The sequence below is a fragment of the Macaca nemestrina genome, chromosome 6, assembly GCF_043159975.1.
Source record: "Macaca nemestrina isolate mMacNem1 chromosome 6, mMacNem.hap1, whole genome shotgun sequence".
In the NCBI taxonomy this organism is placed as follows: domain Eukaryota; kingdom Metazoa; phylum Chordata; class Mammalia; order Primates; family Cercopithecidae; genus Macaca; species Macaca nemestrina.
Genome location: NC_092130.1, coordinates 179,839,533 through 179,855,996, shown reverse-complemented (window position 1 = coordinate 179,855,996; position 16,464 = coordinate 179,839,533). Strand labels below are relative to the sequence as shown.

At 57.9% G+C, this 16,464-nt stretch overlaps 1 protein-coding gene across 1 annotated transcript in view; it reads right to left on the bottom strand.

The window, feature by feature from the left end:
* The window catches only part of LOC105464562 (lysophosphatidylcholine acyltransferase 1), a 62,053-nt gene that overhangs the window by 16,484 nt on the left and 29,105 nt on the right, over positions 1-16,464 (bottom strand). Inside the window, exons 4-8 of the mRNA XM_071099119.1 lie at positions 11,163-11,275; positions 9,754-9,814; positions 4,735-4,793; positions 2,335-2,369; positions 1,008-1,062 (exon numbers count right to left, since the gene is read on the bottom strand). Coding sequence (XP_070955220.1) covers positions 1,008-1,062; positions 2,335-2,369; positions 4,735-4,793; positions 9,754-9,814; positions 11,163-11,275 — 323 coding nt within the window. The remainder of the gene's footprint in view (positions 1-1,007; positions 1,063-2,334; positions 2,370-4,734; positions 4,794-9,753; positions 9,815-11,162; positions 11,276-16,464) is intronic.

Here is a 16,464-nt window from a genome sequence, read left to right as displayed (position 1 = left end):
CTCAGGCCTGGGCCGAGGCCCTTCAGCCCAGTCCTCTGTAATGAGAGTGGCTTATCCTCTGTGGAAGTGAACAGCTGGGCTGAAAGCCGGGCTCATCGGTATATTTCGTAATGCTCTGCAATATTTAAGGCAGCAAATTGTTTTATTAAATATTTAAGTTGCATGTGACTCATCTTTTATTTCCAGTTGCAAGAAGTGCATATTAATTCCCCTTTCAAACAAAAAAAGAACGACTCCTCATTGACTTAGATAAAATGTGCAGGCTACACAGAGGTGACTATTTAGCCCAAGGTCTTGACTCTGGAGACCTGGGTCAGGCTGAGAAGGGGATTCTTTGACTATGTATTAAACAGAGCAAGGTGCTATGACAAGCTCAGCAGTATTAAATATGTCAAGTAAAACTAAAAGCCAAGTGAGTAATTCTTTGCATGTGGGCCAGCTTCATATGCCCTTAAGCTACAATACCCATAATAACGAATGGTAGGTTTAAAAAATTCCTACACAGCTGGGTGTGGTAGCTCATGCCCGGGATCCCAGCACTTTAGGAGGCTGAGGCAGAGGACTGCTTGAGCCCAGGAGTTTGAGACCAGCCTAGGCAACAAAGCGAGACCCGTCTCTAAAAAAATTAGCTAGGCATGGTGGCGTGTGCCTGTGATCCAATTACACGGGAGGCTGAGGTAGGGCGATCGCTTGGGCCCAGGAGGTAGAGGCTGCAGTGAGCCCAACGCTATACGCCAGCCTGGGCAACAGAGCAAGACGCTGTCTCAGAAAAACAAAGAACAAAAACCCAAATCGTATCCAAGTGGTTCAGACTCATACAAGAGACACAAAGTCATTGATGTAAAGTAACCAGAGGCTCCTCTGCCAAGCCCTGAGAAATGGAAAGACGGGAAAGCAAGACAGGTGCTATGTCACATTGTACAAGGCTTATCTGGGCATCCTGGTGTAACCTTGTGTCTGCATCAGCCACTGTGAAGAGCACTGTGTAACTCCGTATCCATACGAACCTCGATTTCCACTTGGTTGTGAAACTGACACAGCGTGAGCCACAGGATTTCCAGCCTTTAAAACAGATTGCGCAATGTTGAGCAGATTTACAACACAGGTTAAGAAGTAAATTACTTCTAATTCTGGAGTGAAACCTCCAGATGCGCCCTCCAGAGGGCACTACCGGGCAGTCAATGCTCCCGCGGAGGGGGTGCTGTGCCCACCCAGCCCGAGCCCCAGTGTGACATGCAGCTGTGGGTGGAAATGCTGCTTTTCTGATTCAACACCTGCTGATGTCTTTGGTTCATCTAGCAAGACACCATCTCCTGCTTGTTCTCCAGCTCAGGAGACCTCGTACAGCCCACACCCATCCCTCCTCCCTCCACACCTGTCCCTCCTCGCCGTCCCCAGGCAGCACAGGCCCTAAGTCATGCCGCCCCTCTAGCCTGGATCCAGAGTTCCCAACCTCAGAACCAGGATCTCCATGCCTCTGCTGCAGGAGTTGACATGGGAGACATTCGGAGCTGCTCCCAGGGCCACACGCCCCCAACAGACAGCCCACCGCCCCAACCCTGTTTCTGCCCTGTCATGCCAACCCCAGCCCTAGGCCCCAGGGACCCCAGAGCGCCCATACCCCCCAGAGTCCCTTCCCAGCTCTGCTCCCAGCTGGGAGCCTCCACACGCCAGCCTGGGAAGCACGGACCCAACACCTTCACCTGAACGCACCAGCGGACCCATGTCCTCCCAAGCGCCTGGGATGCAGCTGCTCTCTCTTGGACTTCCCCGCTCCCTCTGCCCTCCCTCCCGACGTCAGCTCAGACATCAGCACCCAGGAGGCCCTGACGAGCCTGTGGCCCCGGCTTCTCCTCTGGGGCTCATTCCCGTTTCTGTGGGGTTGTTCATCATTGCATAACTGACTTTCAGTGTCTGTGCCGGGGGACAGGGACACTGACTCACAATAGGGGCTGGCCTCCCACCCAGCACTACTCAGTCCTTGTGCCTGTGCAGACGGGGTCCCCCCAGACACCCCTAAATCTCCACTTTCCTTACCAGGGGCCGCCAGGTGGACGACGGCAACTACTGAGCTGGTGAACTCAAGAGCAGAACGTGAGACTCACCGTCCCCTCCCTGCTGGTGCTGAGGACGCAGAACTTAAGACCCCAGAATCCAGGAGTGTCAGGACGGGGCCACGTCTGTGCGTTTAGTTTTCACAATGGGCTGAACCTAATGGCTGTCCCACAGCTGCTTTCACAACTGCAAAAGTAACTAGTGTGCACAGCAGACCCCAAGCAGCCCCTACGTGTTCACGGAACAACAGGACAGAGGATGACACGGCGTTCGACTTACGCTCCAGGTCCTTGCCACGTCCACGTGATGGTGTCCTGGGGAGGAAGAGGCAGGGTCAGTCAGCACAGGGCCTGAACCCGGGGCTGAACCTGAACCTGTGTGCTGGTGCCAGCCTCTCCCTGCACCTCCTACCCCACAGAGGCGCTGCAGCCAGGGGAAGGGAGGAGGGTGCTAGAGCTCCAGCTTCCCAGAGCCCCTGAGGATCCAGGACTCAGACCAGCCCCCAACCTGAGGTCCCCAGAGCCTCTAAGGACCCAGAGAACTCTGGGTCTCTCTTGGACTTCCCCGCTCCCTCTACCCTCCCTCCTGACGTCAGCTCAGACATCAGCACCCAGGAGGCCCTGATGAGCCTGTGCACCCAGAGAGCTCCTTACAGGTCCCCAGAGTTCCCCCAAGATCCCCAGAGTCCCTGAGGACTCAGAGCCCCCTCTTACAGGTTCCCAGAGCCCCTAGGATCTGGGAAAAGGGTCCTCCCTCCCTGCTTGCTCTCCTCTTTCCTCACAGGCCTGGGGACACCGATTCCAGTGTGCGCCGGGGACCCCAGCCCTCCCCCACTCCCCGCTCTCTCCAAGTGCCCTGGGTATTCCCCCAGCCACTATGCATGTGCAGGGCCCCCCCACCCCGGGTGCTCTGGAAGTCCCATCTTCAGCCTCAGCGCTGCCGGGCAGGGACCACACAGCAGGGGCCCTGATGGCAGAGGCCCGGACACTGTCACCCTGGGGTGGACCTTCTGCTCCCCTGACGGCCATGCTGGGTGCTTCTTGGTGCGTCCAGCAACAGTGTGTTGCTTTAAACACTGATGAAACCATCTTAAAAAGTGGAAAATCCAGAGTTCTGCACAGATCGGAGTCTGTTGTCCTTGGGTTGATTTTTTTGCCCATAGGAGTTGCACTGGGGCATGGTTTCTGCAGCAGAGGCAGGAAGGGGCCCTTGGCCAGGAGCCTGGCTGACAAACGCACGCCTCAGTTAGAAGGACGAGGCCTTTCAGTCGTGTGACTACCGGCCCCGACTCCATTTTATTACCTGACCATCAGCCCTCCGGGCAGCGTGAAACCCACAGGCATCGGAAGGGACAGGCCCTGAGGCGGATGGGCCAGAACCCCGGCACCCAGAGGTCACCTGTATTTCTGCCCCACTGTGTCCTGACCCGCGAGGTCTTTCTTTCAGTGCTTTCCTTTGCCATCACAAAGAGGAACTGCGATAGACGGGAAGCTCCCTGTGAGGGACAGGCCCTCCTCGGCGCTCTCCCAGGTGGGTGCTCTACCAGGAACCTGCAGTGAGCCCAGTACCAGTGGGCTGTGGGGACCTTGAGTCCGCCTGGGCCGTCTTTATGCTCCAGGAGCCCATGAAGGGGCAAGGACGTGCGGGAGTGATTGCAGTGGAAGGGGAAACACAGCTGGCACCAAATGAATGCCCTGAGCTCAGCCGCAGCCCGTGAGGCGAGGCCGCCTAAATGGGGGGCCGATGGAACCGGAAGTATTCTGAGCATCCAAGAGCTCCCAAAGGAAGGTGCAGCAGCCACCTTACAGGTGTGGAGACTGAGGCGGGACGTGGGCAGGGGCGGGGCCAGGGGGTGGGGCTGAGGCCAGGGGCATAGCCAGGGCAGAGCCAGGGGATGGAGCAGGGCCTGGGTCAGGGGTGGGGTGGGGCCGGGGCATAGCCAGGGCACAGCCAGGGCAGGCTGGGATGGGGTGGACCAGGGCAGAGCCAGAGCAGGCTGAGCCTCCTCCAGAGGCAGCAAGTCCCCATGAGGAACTGCTCTGAGGCCTCATCCAGGCTTTCTCCCCAAAGGTGGGGTCCACCACCTTCACCCCAGGAGCTCTGGACCCCAAACGCCTTCTTAATTTTGTTCTCTTAAACCAAACAAAACCTGGGCACTAAATGATAAAACCACAGAAATGACAGTCACCTCCTTTCTCTCCAGCAGCCTCTGCCTTCCAGAACTTAAACGTTCTTAATTTTTAAACTTCCTGGAGCATGAAGTTTAATTTTTAAACTTCCCCGGGTACTGAAAGCTGCCGGGGACCCTGGCCGGTGACGTGGGGTTGGGTGGTTCCCTCTCCAAAATGTCAGGTTTGGCCACACAGAGGAAAGGGCAGCTGCTTCAGGACCTATGGAAGCAGGGCTCTGGGATACTGGGGACCACTGTGGAATCACGGGGTTGATCAGGGACACGTGTGTAGAAAAGGCCGCACTCGGGAACACGGCGCACCGAGCCCAGGGCCCAGGCCTGTCCTGCCCTCTCCAGCGCTGAGGCCAGATGGACTCAGCACAGCCAAGCGTGGGCCGTGGCGCAGATAAAGGGTGTGGAGAGGTGGAGACACAGGTGCACAGAAGCAGCTCGCAGTTCCCATTCCCAGAGAATTCCCTGGAAGCCGACCCCAGGAAAACACAACTCACCAGTTTATTTGGATATCGTAAAACCACAGGCTGGACGGGTGCTCCCGGGATGAACGCACCTGCCGAGAAAGGAACAGTGGTGTGACCACGGAAGCCCACGCAGGACAGCATCTGCTGCGTTTCTCATGCTGCTCTTGGGATAAAAACGAGCTTTTCTGTCTAGGCCTTCCTGGTCAGCAAGGGCACTCCATGCCTGGACTATCTCAACATCTGTCCTGACCGTAAACACCCAGCGCCACAGCACGGATGGGCGGGAACCTCGGCCAGGGGCCCTCCCCGGCCAAGGGACACTTTCTGTTATAACATCTCGCACCAGCTGGAAGGCGTCGGTGGGAAGTGAGGGTCCTCATCACCGGCCATGCCCATCCACCTGATGGGGTCAGGGTCTGCCCCCACCAAGCACACACATCTGCCTCGGGGCCCCACCCACCACCCTCACCTGCCCTGGGGCTCAGCTCGAAGGATAGGCGGACTTGGTCACAGCTGCAGCAGGACCTGCCTGGGACCTGCCACTGTCTCTGAGCGGCTGCCACCTGATGGGCTCCCAAGGAATTAGGAGGAGCCCCAGCGAGGCCCAGCTAGAGCCACAGGCCACGGAGACTCAGGAACCTTCCCGTTCCCAGTGGAACTGTGGCCGCACCCAGCTGCCGCTCCGCCTTCTCACTGGCTGAAGCTGTGCCCTTGCAGGCTGGAGCAAGGCACCATGGACTCTGTGGATTCTGTTTCTATTTTAAATTCTATTTAAATGTCTATCGAAAGATTTTGTTTTTAACTGGAAAACTCAGGCATTAGAAGTACTCAAGTTTTAGAACAGGACAGGCGGTCTGAGAAGGGCTCCCCCGCTGCCTGACAACCTGAGGCCACACAGGTCAATCCCCAGGCAGCACGTTCCTCCCAGGCTGCCAGCGAGTGCCACTGTGGTCAAGAATCTTGGGTTGGTCCTGGCTGCAGGATTCTGCACGATTCTGGGAGAATGGAGCCCATGTTTGCCCCTGGAGCTGCCAGGAGCATCTGTCCCCAGGGCCATTTCTCCTTTCGCGGTGGCCTGAGGCCAGAGGCCCGTGTCAGGGCTGAAACTTCGAGCTGACAGCCCAACCCACTCAGCTTTCGTCTCATGCAGGACATCCGCCTGCAGCCTTGGTGTCCAGCCAGCACCCCAAGTCCCTGGCCTGTGTGCCGTAGCTCCCCCATGTCCAGTGCTGGGTTGCCCCTTTCCTGCTGTGGGCTCAGCAGCATCTGGGAATGAGCTCACGCAGTTCACCCTGCACTTCTGTGTACCCAGGTGGACGGCTGGCTGTGTCAGGGGAGGCGGAGGACGGCAGGGCTGGCACAGACCCAGGCTCAAGCCCCAGCTCCAACGCCCGGCAGCCGAGCCCCAGCCCCTCAGACATGCAGTGTGGAGAAAACAGTCCTCACTGCCCAGGACCGAGCCCAGGAGCACACATGGAGTGGCGAGAGCTGCTGCGGGTGATAATGGCTTTGCTGCTGCAGCTCAGCTGACCGTCTCAACCACATGTCAAGGGGACATCACTGAAGAAACTCAGTAAGAATCAAAGAACACCTCAACACACTGGGGACCGCCTGGGAAAGTCCCCAAGAGCGCAGAAACCCCCCCACGAGCCTGAAAGGTCAGTGACTTCATGGAAATCCCGGTGGGAAATCTGCAGGGGTCTCCGGCCTCCCTAGTCTCCCAGGGGCCCCTGAGGGTCAGCAGCACCCAGACCCCACCAGCACCAGGCACCCAGGGCAGGCTGCACAAGGGTCAGGCTGGGAGAAACCAAGACGAGGGAGTCAGAGCCCAGGGCTCCTGAACGCAGGAACAAAGCTGAGGGGAGGAGGCGCAGGCTTCTAAACTGCGCAGAAACCTCCATATTCACACATACCTTGTGCTGGGCATGGGTCTAACTTCACTAGTTGCAACAATGAGGCTGGAAGATGGCTCAGCAGAGACCCCTGAGGCCCCCAGAAGGCCATCACCCCTTACTCATAATGCCCATCCCCCACAGCCCACCCCACAGGAAGAAACAGTCCACCATGGCCCAGGGAGAGCCATGTCCACATTTGGGCACAGCCCGTGCAGGGAGGCCACCGCGGCCCAGGGAGAACCGCAGCCATGTCTGCTCACAGCCAGTGCAGGGAGGCCACTGTGGCCCAGGGAAAGCTGCGGCAGCCACATTCGGCAGGCCCAGCCTCTGCATCCTCAGGCAGTCGGTGCCATCGCTGGACCCACGCAGCATCCTAGGGCCTTCTCACTGTCTGTGTTCTGCTCTGAGAGCTCGGAGCTGGCAGGCAGGTGGGGTGTGGGCATGTGGAGGGTGTGGGCCCAGGACCTTCCAGGAGGGGGTCTCCAGGCACCCAGTCAGCCGATCCTGCTCTAGTGCCCTCTGACAAAGAGGGTGAGTGTGGACACTGGAGAGGAAGGCCCCACATGGGCCTGTTTCAGGTGCAACTCGATCCCTGCAGAGCCTCAGGGTCCCAGCCCTGCCGGAACCCACCACATCCAGCAGACCCCACGGGGCTCTGCTGAGCTCTGTCACTCCCACCTCAGAGGCGGCCAAGCCCAGGGACTCCCTGGCACCCCTGGCCTGGGTCTGCAACAGGGGGACTCAGGTGGACAGTGCAGCACAGACAGGAGACGCTCAGGAGAAAGAAGGCCCCCACGCCCAGGAGGACCCTGGCAGAGGCTCCAGGAGCCTGAGGCTGGAGGCTGGGCCCGATGCAGGAAGGTCTCCGGGGATGAAGGCGGGGAGTTGGCAGTGGTGCCCAAACAGGGGTGACCCCAGCAACGTGACCCCAACATCAGGCGATCTGATGGAAGGTGGAGGGAGGGGTCTGAGTGGGCGGGCCACCATGGAGCTGGGGCAGCTTGAGCCCAAGACACCAGTGAGGTTGTGGGTGCCTCTGGCGTCAGGCTCAAGGCAGGAGAACCCCACAGCTCTGGAGGGCTCCCCCATGAGGCGTCAGGATCACACACCACACACCCATTTCACCTCCAAACAGGAGGCTCCAAACCTCACTAAAAAGTACCCAGCTAAGACGCACGAGGGCCTGCGAGATTCCGAACACGTGACTCGAGGCAGCCGGAACCCTGTGCCTGAGGGTGACATGCGGAACTCACAGCTGGACCCACTGGAAATGGAGACGGGGATGGGATCAAGCTGCCGTGTTGTCTCCCCAGACGCTGTGGAACCCACATGCGGCACAGTGAGCGCCCTTCCTGGACTGCACGCAGTGAGCTCCCACCGGGCACCGCCGTGACACCCCTCGGTTTTGTGATATGTGCTGAGAGGTGCTCACACGCCCTCCTCACGTCTACACGAGGGCTGCCAGCTCCAAAGGGCAAGGCGATGGCCCTCCCCAGGGGCCTCCCCGCAGGCACGAGGCTCCACTCCCGAGGAACGCCTGCCCTTGAAGACAGGGCCCGGCACGGATCCCGGCCCCACACCCGCCGAGGAACAAGACCTGACGTACTTGCCAGCTGTCTTCTCCCTGGAGCCTTGGAAACACAGCCCACTTTCAGCCTTCATCAAGGTTGCCCACAGGCCATGCCCAGGCATGGGCCCAGTGTGGGGGGGGCACGTGGATTCTTGGTCACTGGGTGCCGCCTCCACCCTCTGCATCTCTGGTTCTGATCAGAATGACTCAGAACCACATGTGGTGAAGACAGTGGAACGGGAAGACCCAGTACCTCCCATGGAGCTGCACTCTGAAGGCTCTGCTAGCAACAAAACCTGCCATCTGCCTGCTGCACCAAGGAGGGTGGAGGGTGAGAGCATGCGCATCTGAGCAGGAGGAGGATGGCCACAGGCCCGGAAACCACGGCGGCACACGTAGGCAAGCGCCTGCACACTTCCTCGACCCAGCTCCCATAAAAGCCCAGACACTCAGGTTGTGCGGCCCCACAGGCAGGGCGGCCGGTGCCAGTCCGAGCGAGGTGCTGGCTTTTCCACGTGGCTCTGACCCAACCCCGGAGAACAGGTCTGCGTGCCCCAGTGTGGACACAGTTGATGACAGCCGCGACTTTCTAAAGTAGCCCAAGGGAGACGACAGGATCCGGGTGGACCCTCTGACATGCCCAAGGGTATGCAGAATTCCAAACAGACTCAGCGCAGAAAGAACAGTGGACTCTGCTGCCTGCTCACCGCCACGCTTCCCACATCACGGGTGCAGACCCCAACACTAGACCCGGGTGACCACCGCGGGAGAGACCCAGTGCCTGCTGACGGCAACAGTTCCCACGTCACGGGTGCAGACACAACACTAGACCCGGGTGACCACCGCGGGAGAGACCCAACGCCTGCTCACGGCAACACTTCCCACGTCACGGGTGCAGACACAACACTAGACCCGGGTGACCACCATGGGAGAGACCCAACGCCTGCTCACGGCAACACTTCCCACGTCATGGGTGCAGACACAACACTAGACCCAGGTGACCACCGCGGGAGAGACCCAGTGCCTGCTCACGGCAACACTTCCCACGTCATGGGTGCAGACACAACACTAGACTCAGGCAACTGCTGCGAGAGAGACCCAAGTTCACATGCATTTGAGTCCCCGCTTCCCAGGGAGAAAGAACTGTCTAACTGGGGACCTGGGGACCTGAGGCCCTGGGCATCTGAGGATGGCTCACAGGGATCTGCACCTGGGATTCCCAAGCGGGTGTTGGGGGTGAACTGCAGGCCAAGAAGGGCACCCTGAACCATTCAAAGGCAAGGAGGCCCCTTGTGGACCCAGGACTCCCCTAGCCTGGATCTCAAAACAGAGGCAAACCTCTGTCTCCACCTCACTGGAAACGACCTGAAACCATAACTTCTCCATCTTCGTGTAAACACGATAATCCGTGACTCAAATTCTCCAAGTTATTTTGTGACTTTTCTTAGGAATACTTCTAAGAACCCCAGCATACAGGATAAAAGCAGAAACTGTTCTTATGGGCACAGCACATTCTTCAGAAACATTACTTTAACATTTTCCTTTTCTCTAGAAGAACAATAAACAATTAAGAAAACTACATACCAGGTTTGAAGGTAATTAGGCAGGTCCTGTTCGTACAAGTTCCTTCTGGAAAAATCATTATCTGGAAGTGGGAGGAAGAAAAAGATCAGCATTAAACTGTACATAATTATAATTCAGAGCTTACAGACGCCAATCTTCGCAATATATTTTCTTTGCTACTGACATAAGTTAGACACTGGAATCAGATTCAGTATCTAAATTATTAAAAAGCATTCTGGAAGCACACACTGACTTCCGCTCTGCTGGTTCTGAAACTGTGGCAGCAGCGTCCACGCACAAACGGCATCTGTCTTCTTCAACTACAGCTCCTGGAAAGCCGGGTCATCGCGGCGCCCACCTCTCAGACGCTATGAGAACCAGGTGCAACTAAATAGAACCCACGGTTGGCACAACATAAACACCCCCTGGGGGCAGCACTCATTCTCCTCAGGACGAAGGCGGAGAGGAGAGCAAAGACCCACGCATGGCAGTGCCTGTCTGATGGAGCCGAAGGAGGGCTGGGACCCCAGCAATGGGCTGGATGAGCAGGGGAGCTGAGCCGCAGTCAGGCAGCACCCTCCACACTGGGGTTTCGGTTCCTCCCATTCACACCGGCCTGCAGAAGCAGAAACTGCACTCAAACTCCCAGCCCTGCAGGCTGCTTTCAGTTCCGGGCCCCGCGAGGAAGACAGACCTCAGGCGGGCCGGCATAGGTCCACCCAGACCTCAGGTAGGCTGGCATAGGTCCACCCAGACCTCAGGCGGGCCGGCGTGGGCTCACACTGGCAAGCCCAGGGCCAGGCAGGCCAACTGGGTGGGGGAGGAGGCTGCCTGTGCTTGTGGGGGCAGAGCTGGGGCACCCTGGAAGTCACAACCCTCTAAGGGGCTAGCTCCAGCCAGACCCTGCAAAGCTTCCTGAGCAATCAGATCCCAGACAGTTCTGTGAGTGTCCAGCTTCTAATGCTGGCTCAGTCGGAAGGAAAAGAGCGTCCAAGCTCATGTTAGCCGAGCTGCCCCTACAGCTGGGGTCAGGGTTTCTGAATGATGCCTGGGAACCAGCACACAGACCAGGAAGTTTACTCCGGGACTTCTGGAACCACCCAACACACAGCAGGCTGACACATCAACTCCAAAATCAGACTGCAACAGGAGGGTGGATGAGCAATGCTCTGAGTCAGAACTTAGTTCAAAAAAGATGACTCAGGAAGCTGAGATGCGTCTGAGAATTGTTTTTCCTTACTTTAACTTTAAATTTTGGGTGCCAAAACCAAATGTGCCTGGCAGCACCCTCCTGAGTTCACGTACTCACTAGGAGAAGAGATTCGGAATCCAGCCCCAGAGGAAGGGCCCCGGTTTCTTCCTCCCTACTCTCGAAGTTCGCATCTTTCAGAATAAAACCACTGAAACACAATCGGGGCTGCGTGCGTTACCTGCGGCCACTTTCCGTTTGACTGCGCCCGTCTCTTGATTTCTTCTACTGTTTTCCTGCGAGAATCTTGGTCTGACCGGGACACGAACACAGGCCGTATATACCGGATCAGAGCTGGAAGAGAGGAGGGGAGACGGATCACGTGGAATGCATGGCTCCTGCCAGGCAGGGCTGGGCAATGAGGGGGCTGCTGCACGGTGCCCAGTGGGGCAGGAGTCTCCAGATGCCCCAGGGGCTGTGCCACGGGTGGGCTGTGAGTCCCTGACTGAGGGAACGGGAACAGCACCTGGCCTTCCCACATCTGTGACAGCAGGAAGCCCTGTGTCCTCAGTGCCACAAGTAACAAACACCAAGTCCACGGCACCCACTGAGGACACGGAGCACAGAACGGAAGTCAATGAAAGACAACCGCCAGGAAGCAGAAAGTCTTTAGTCCTGGTCTTCACAGAGGACAGGGTTGAAGGTGCCGGGTCGCGTGGATTGGGCCCCGCCCACCCCGTGTGGCTTGAACTGCATCCCCTAAAAGACAAGCTGAAGTCCTCGCTCCTGGTACCGGGAATGGGACCTCATTTGGAAACAGGTGGCAGCAGATGCTTAAGGTCCCGGATGAGAGTCCCTATGGGAGGAGGAGACAAAGCAGACGATCAAGCTAAAAGTCCCAGATGAGGGTCCCTGTGGGAAGAGGAGACGAAGAAAGGGAGAGAAGGCCAGTGCAGCCACAGCCAGCATCTTCCCGCCAGGAGCCAGGAGGGCTGAGGGAGCTTTCAGAAGAGCCCAGTGCTGCCAGCACTTTGTTCTGGTGCTTCTGCTTCCAGACGCGGGAGAATACATTCCTGTTGCTCTAAGCCACCAGTTTTGTGGTGCTTTGTAGCGCAGCCCCAGTTCTAACCACGGCACCCCACGGCCTCCTGGAAGGTGCGGGGTTGGGGTACAAGGGACACCCTGCCATGAAGGCTGGTGCTCAACCAGGGCAACACGGCCACGGCACCTGTCTTTCTGCAAAAGGATTTGAACGTGGAAACGCAATTCTCAGAAGAGCAAACTCTGAAGACTTTAAAACGAAACTACCCAAGTGGAGCTTCCTTTTTGAGGATGGTGAGCAGGATCCACCCACAGCGCCCCCCAGGCCAACTGAGCGTGTCTCCGACCCCACCATGGGCTCCCAGGCTGCTGCAGGTCAGCTCCACCTCCCCACCCCAGTTCAGTTTCCAGTTCAGCTTCTTTTCTTCGTGTTTTTATTACTTGTAAGGAGTAGCATTTCATGACTTTCATTCTTTCTTGGAGGTTCTTTCCTCCAAGAACAATGAGAAAATTGAAGCCAAAAAAAGAAAATTCCTTCTGTCCTGTGGCTGCCTGTTGGGTCTGTGGGAACCTCCTGTAAAATCAAACACACACGAGGGTCTCTGTGGTCTTTCCTATGTCTTGAATCATTTTGCTTTTTCACGATTCCAGGACTATTTCATCTTTACTCATTGGTTATTCCCAACTCTGCCAAAAAGGACGAAATCAGAAGAAGGGAAGAATGACAGAGTTGTCTCACAGGATGGCGCACGCGTGAAAGAAATGGCCCAGACTGCGTGGTCTTTCGGTGCCCACTGTTTTGGCCAAAGCGTCCCATGGTCATCCCGAGGGCACACGGGGTCTGGAGATGCCACCCTGCCACCTTCGCCATCTTGTCAGCTGGTTTGTTTCATGAACAGAGTCAAGATTTCAGAAGTTGTCTATAACGGCGAAGAAAAGAACAGTGGCATGGGGGCATTTCACGCTCCTGTGGGGTCCGGGGTAAATGTGGGGGACGCAGGGTGAGGACTCTGCATCCCAGCGAAGTCTTGGGCCTGCATCTTCGGGTGGGTTGCCCGGGGTGCGTTTCACACTCGAGCACCGAGAACTGGGCGGTGAGGACAGCAAGGAGATGCAGCCCCTCCCCGGGAGCCCTGAGGAGCGAAGGGCGTCACCACGCCGTGTGCACACCACACTGGGACTGGCGCACTTTGCCAGCAAGAAGGTGACAGCGTTCTGCTGTCTTTTGGGCATTTGAGCCTCAAACTTTCCTTGACAAGGTTTGTAAATAGATGGTACAGATATGAAGGTCACTGAAAGGAAACTAACAACGTGAAAATGAAAAAAATCCACTTGGTTGATCACTCTAATTGGTATTGATACATCTAAAAATGAAAATATTGGCTGGGCGCGGTGGCTCAAGCCTGTAATCCCAGCACTTTGGGAGGCCGAGACGGGAGGATCACTAGGTCAGGAGATCGAGACCATCCTGGCTAACACGGTGAAACTCCGTCTCTACTAAAAAATACAAAAATCTAGCCGGGCGAGGTGGCGGCGCCTGTAATCCCAGCTACTCGGGAGGCTGAGCCAGGAGAATGGCGCGAACCCGGGAGGCGGAGCTTGCAGTGAGCTGAGATCCGGCCACTGCACTCCAGCCTGGGCGACAGAGCGAGACTCCGTCTCAAAAAAAAAAAAAGAAAAGAAAATACTTTGAACATTTTCAACACTCATGTCTTCAACAAAGTTGTGAGCTGTCACAGGGTCCACGAGAGGAACCAGAAGTCACCACGAGCCGGGACCGGGGAGACGTCTCTGAGCTGGGACCGGGGAGACGTCTCTGAGCTGGGACCTGGGGAGACGTCTCTGAGCTGGGACCTGGGGAGACGTCTCTGAGCTGGGACCGGGGAGACGTCTCTGAGCTGGGACCTGGGGAGACGTCTCTGAGCTGGGACCGGGGAGACGTCTCTGAGCTGGGACCTGGGGAGACGTCTCTGAGCTGGGACCTGGGGAGACGTCTCTGAGCTGGGACCTGGGGAGACGTCTCTGAGCTGGGACCTGGGGAGACGTCTCTGAGCTGGGACCTGGGGAGACGTCTCTGAGCTGGGACCTGGGGAGACGTCTCTGAGCTGGGACCGGGGAGACGTCTCTGAGCTGGGACCTGGGGAGATGGTTCTGAGCTGGAGCCTGGGGAGATGGTTCTGAGCTCCCGAATCAGAGGGTGCTCCAGGGGCCCGGTAGAGGAGTCATCAGCCACGCCCCAGGATGATGGCCCTTTCAGGTCAGGACAGCAGGGAGCAAAATGTGGTTCCTGCTAAGTTTGAATTCTAACAAAAATTTCTGACAAGCCTGTTTGTCACTGTCCTTTCCCTCACAGGTCCGGGGATTATCTCTGAAATGACGAGAAGCACACAGGGCTCCACGAGGGCCCCGCACACAGCAGCACGGCCGCGGCCATTCTTCCTGCTGCGCCGAGATGAAGGGCAGTGCTGGGCCACCTGGGTTGGTCCTGAAGAGGTGGACTCCGGGCCTCTAGAAAGATGGGACTACAACGTCCAGCATCACCGTACCAAACACTCCTTCACGCTGGTGATCTCCACAGGGAAGCACCAACGGCACGGGGAGAGCCCGGCCAACGCTCAGGTTCACTCTGGGTGGGCAGCCCCCTCCCCAAGGACCCCTGCAGCTGCGAGGGTCCCTGGGCACACAGCTCCACAATCCCCCTCCCTGAGCGGATGACGAAGGACCACGGGCCTTTCGGTGGGGGCACAAATGTGGTTTCCTGTGTGTGCCGGAACCACAGGATGCAAACGGTGCTGACTGGAGCTGGGGCTGCCCCACGGGCCAGTGGAGCTTGCAGAGCAGGGTGCATGTGAGAGCCAAGGCCATCACTCGGATGGTGCCTGCAGTCCAATCTCCCTCCACTGCCGGCCTGTCCAGCCTCCTCCAGGCTTCCCCAGCCAGCTGAGTGCAGCCAGCCCTAGAACCTCCAGTCCCACCAAGGACCATCCCTGATTTCCAGGCCTGTCCCAGGCAGACTCAGGCCACCCACAACTGCCCAGCTGCAGGCACAGTCTGGACACCCTCTGGCTGCTGCAGGCCCAATCTCCCACCGGCCGTGCCGGGGCTTCCTCACCCCACTTCCAGCCTTCCTATCCCAGCTGTGGCCGCCACCCTCAGTGGTCAGCACCACAGAATGTGTCCCCCCAGATATTCTCTAGAAAACTGTCACATGAATGCTCACGTTAGGTGCTGCGTGGAAACAGCCGGCAGGAGCGCCCAGGTGAGGGCCCCGGCCACAGACGACGCCCCTCCTCCCTGCAGCTCCTGCCCGCAGCACCGCCCACTGCCAACCCAGGACCGCTGTGCCCCAGAACCTGCTGTGCTGTGCTGATGGCACCTGTGAAGGAAGCACGAGGACAGAACAGGCCCAGCCGCCCTGAAGAGCACCGAGGACAGAGCTCTGGCTGTCAGGGCTGCACACAGCTGGGTGAGGGGCCACGCAGGGCTCCAGGGCTCCCTACAGTCCTCCCAGAGCAGTGAGTCCATGGGATGCGGCCCCCAAAGATGGGTCCACATGCTGACCCTGGAACCTGTAAATGGAACCTTATTTGGAAAAAGGTTTTTACAGAGGAAACTCGTTAAGGATCTCAAGACAAGAGCATCCGGGATCATCCAATGACTGGTCCTTATAAGAGACACATGGAGGAGAGACACTCGGAAGGAGGCAGGCTAGTCGACCACTGAGGCAGAGGCGGAGCGATGCAGCCACAGCCCAGGATCGCCTGCAGCCCTCAGAGTGGGAAGAGGCAGGAAGGGGCCCCACAGGGTCTTCAGCCCAGAGACGCCTTGATTTTGAACATCTGGTCCCCAGATGACGAGAGGGTGGGTCTCTGCTGCAGTGAGCCCCCGGCTTTGGTGAGGGGTCACGGCAGCACCAGGTGCTCAGGCCCCTGGGTTCACGGCACAGCCCGGGTGCACTGCCGCCCTGCTCCCAAAGACTTCCAGAGCTGCCATCTGATAAAGGAGAGCCACCCTCGCCAAGCAGACCTGGAGCAAGCACTGTAGCCTGTTATGATGGTGAAGGCACTCAGGTGCCAATAAAAATAACAATTACAACAATGAAAATCACACAGGAAACCACAACACAGAAAATGGGGAGAAAGGCCAACGTGCCCGGCGGTGGGGGCTCGATCACTCCCAGCAGCGTGGGGTGGTCCCTCACTCCTGGCAGGGGGGTCTCACTCATTTCCAGCAAGTGGGGTCCCTCGTTCCTCGCAGGGGAGGGATCTATCATTCCAGAAGAGGGGGGTCCCTCGCTCCCAGCAGCAGAGGGGGTCTCACTATTCCCAACAGAGGGGGGACCCTCACTCCCAGCAGGAGGGGAATCTCTTATTCTCAGTGGCAGGGGGCTCTCTCATTCCCAGTGGAGGGGGGAACGCTCATTCCCAGCAGGGGGGTCCCTCACTCCCAGCAGGGGGGGAATCTCTTATTCTCAGTGGCAGGGGGCTCTCTCATTCCCAGTG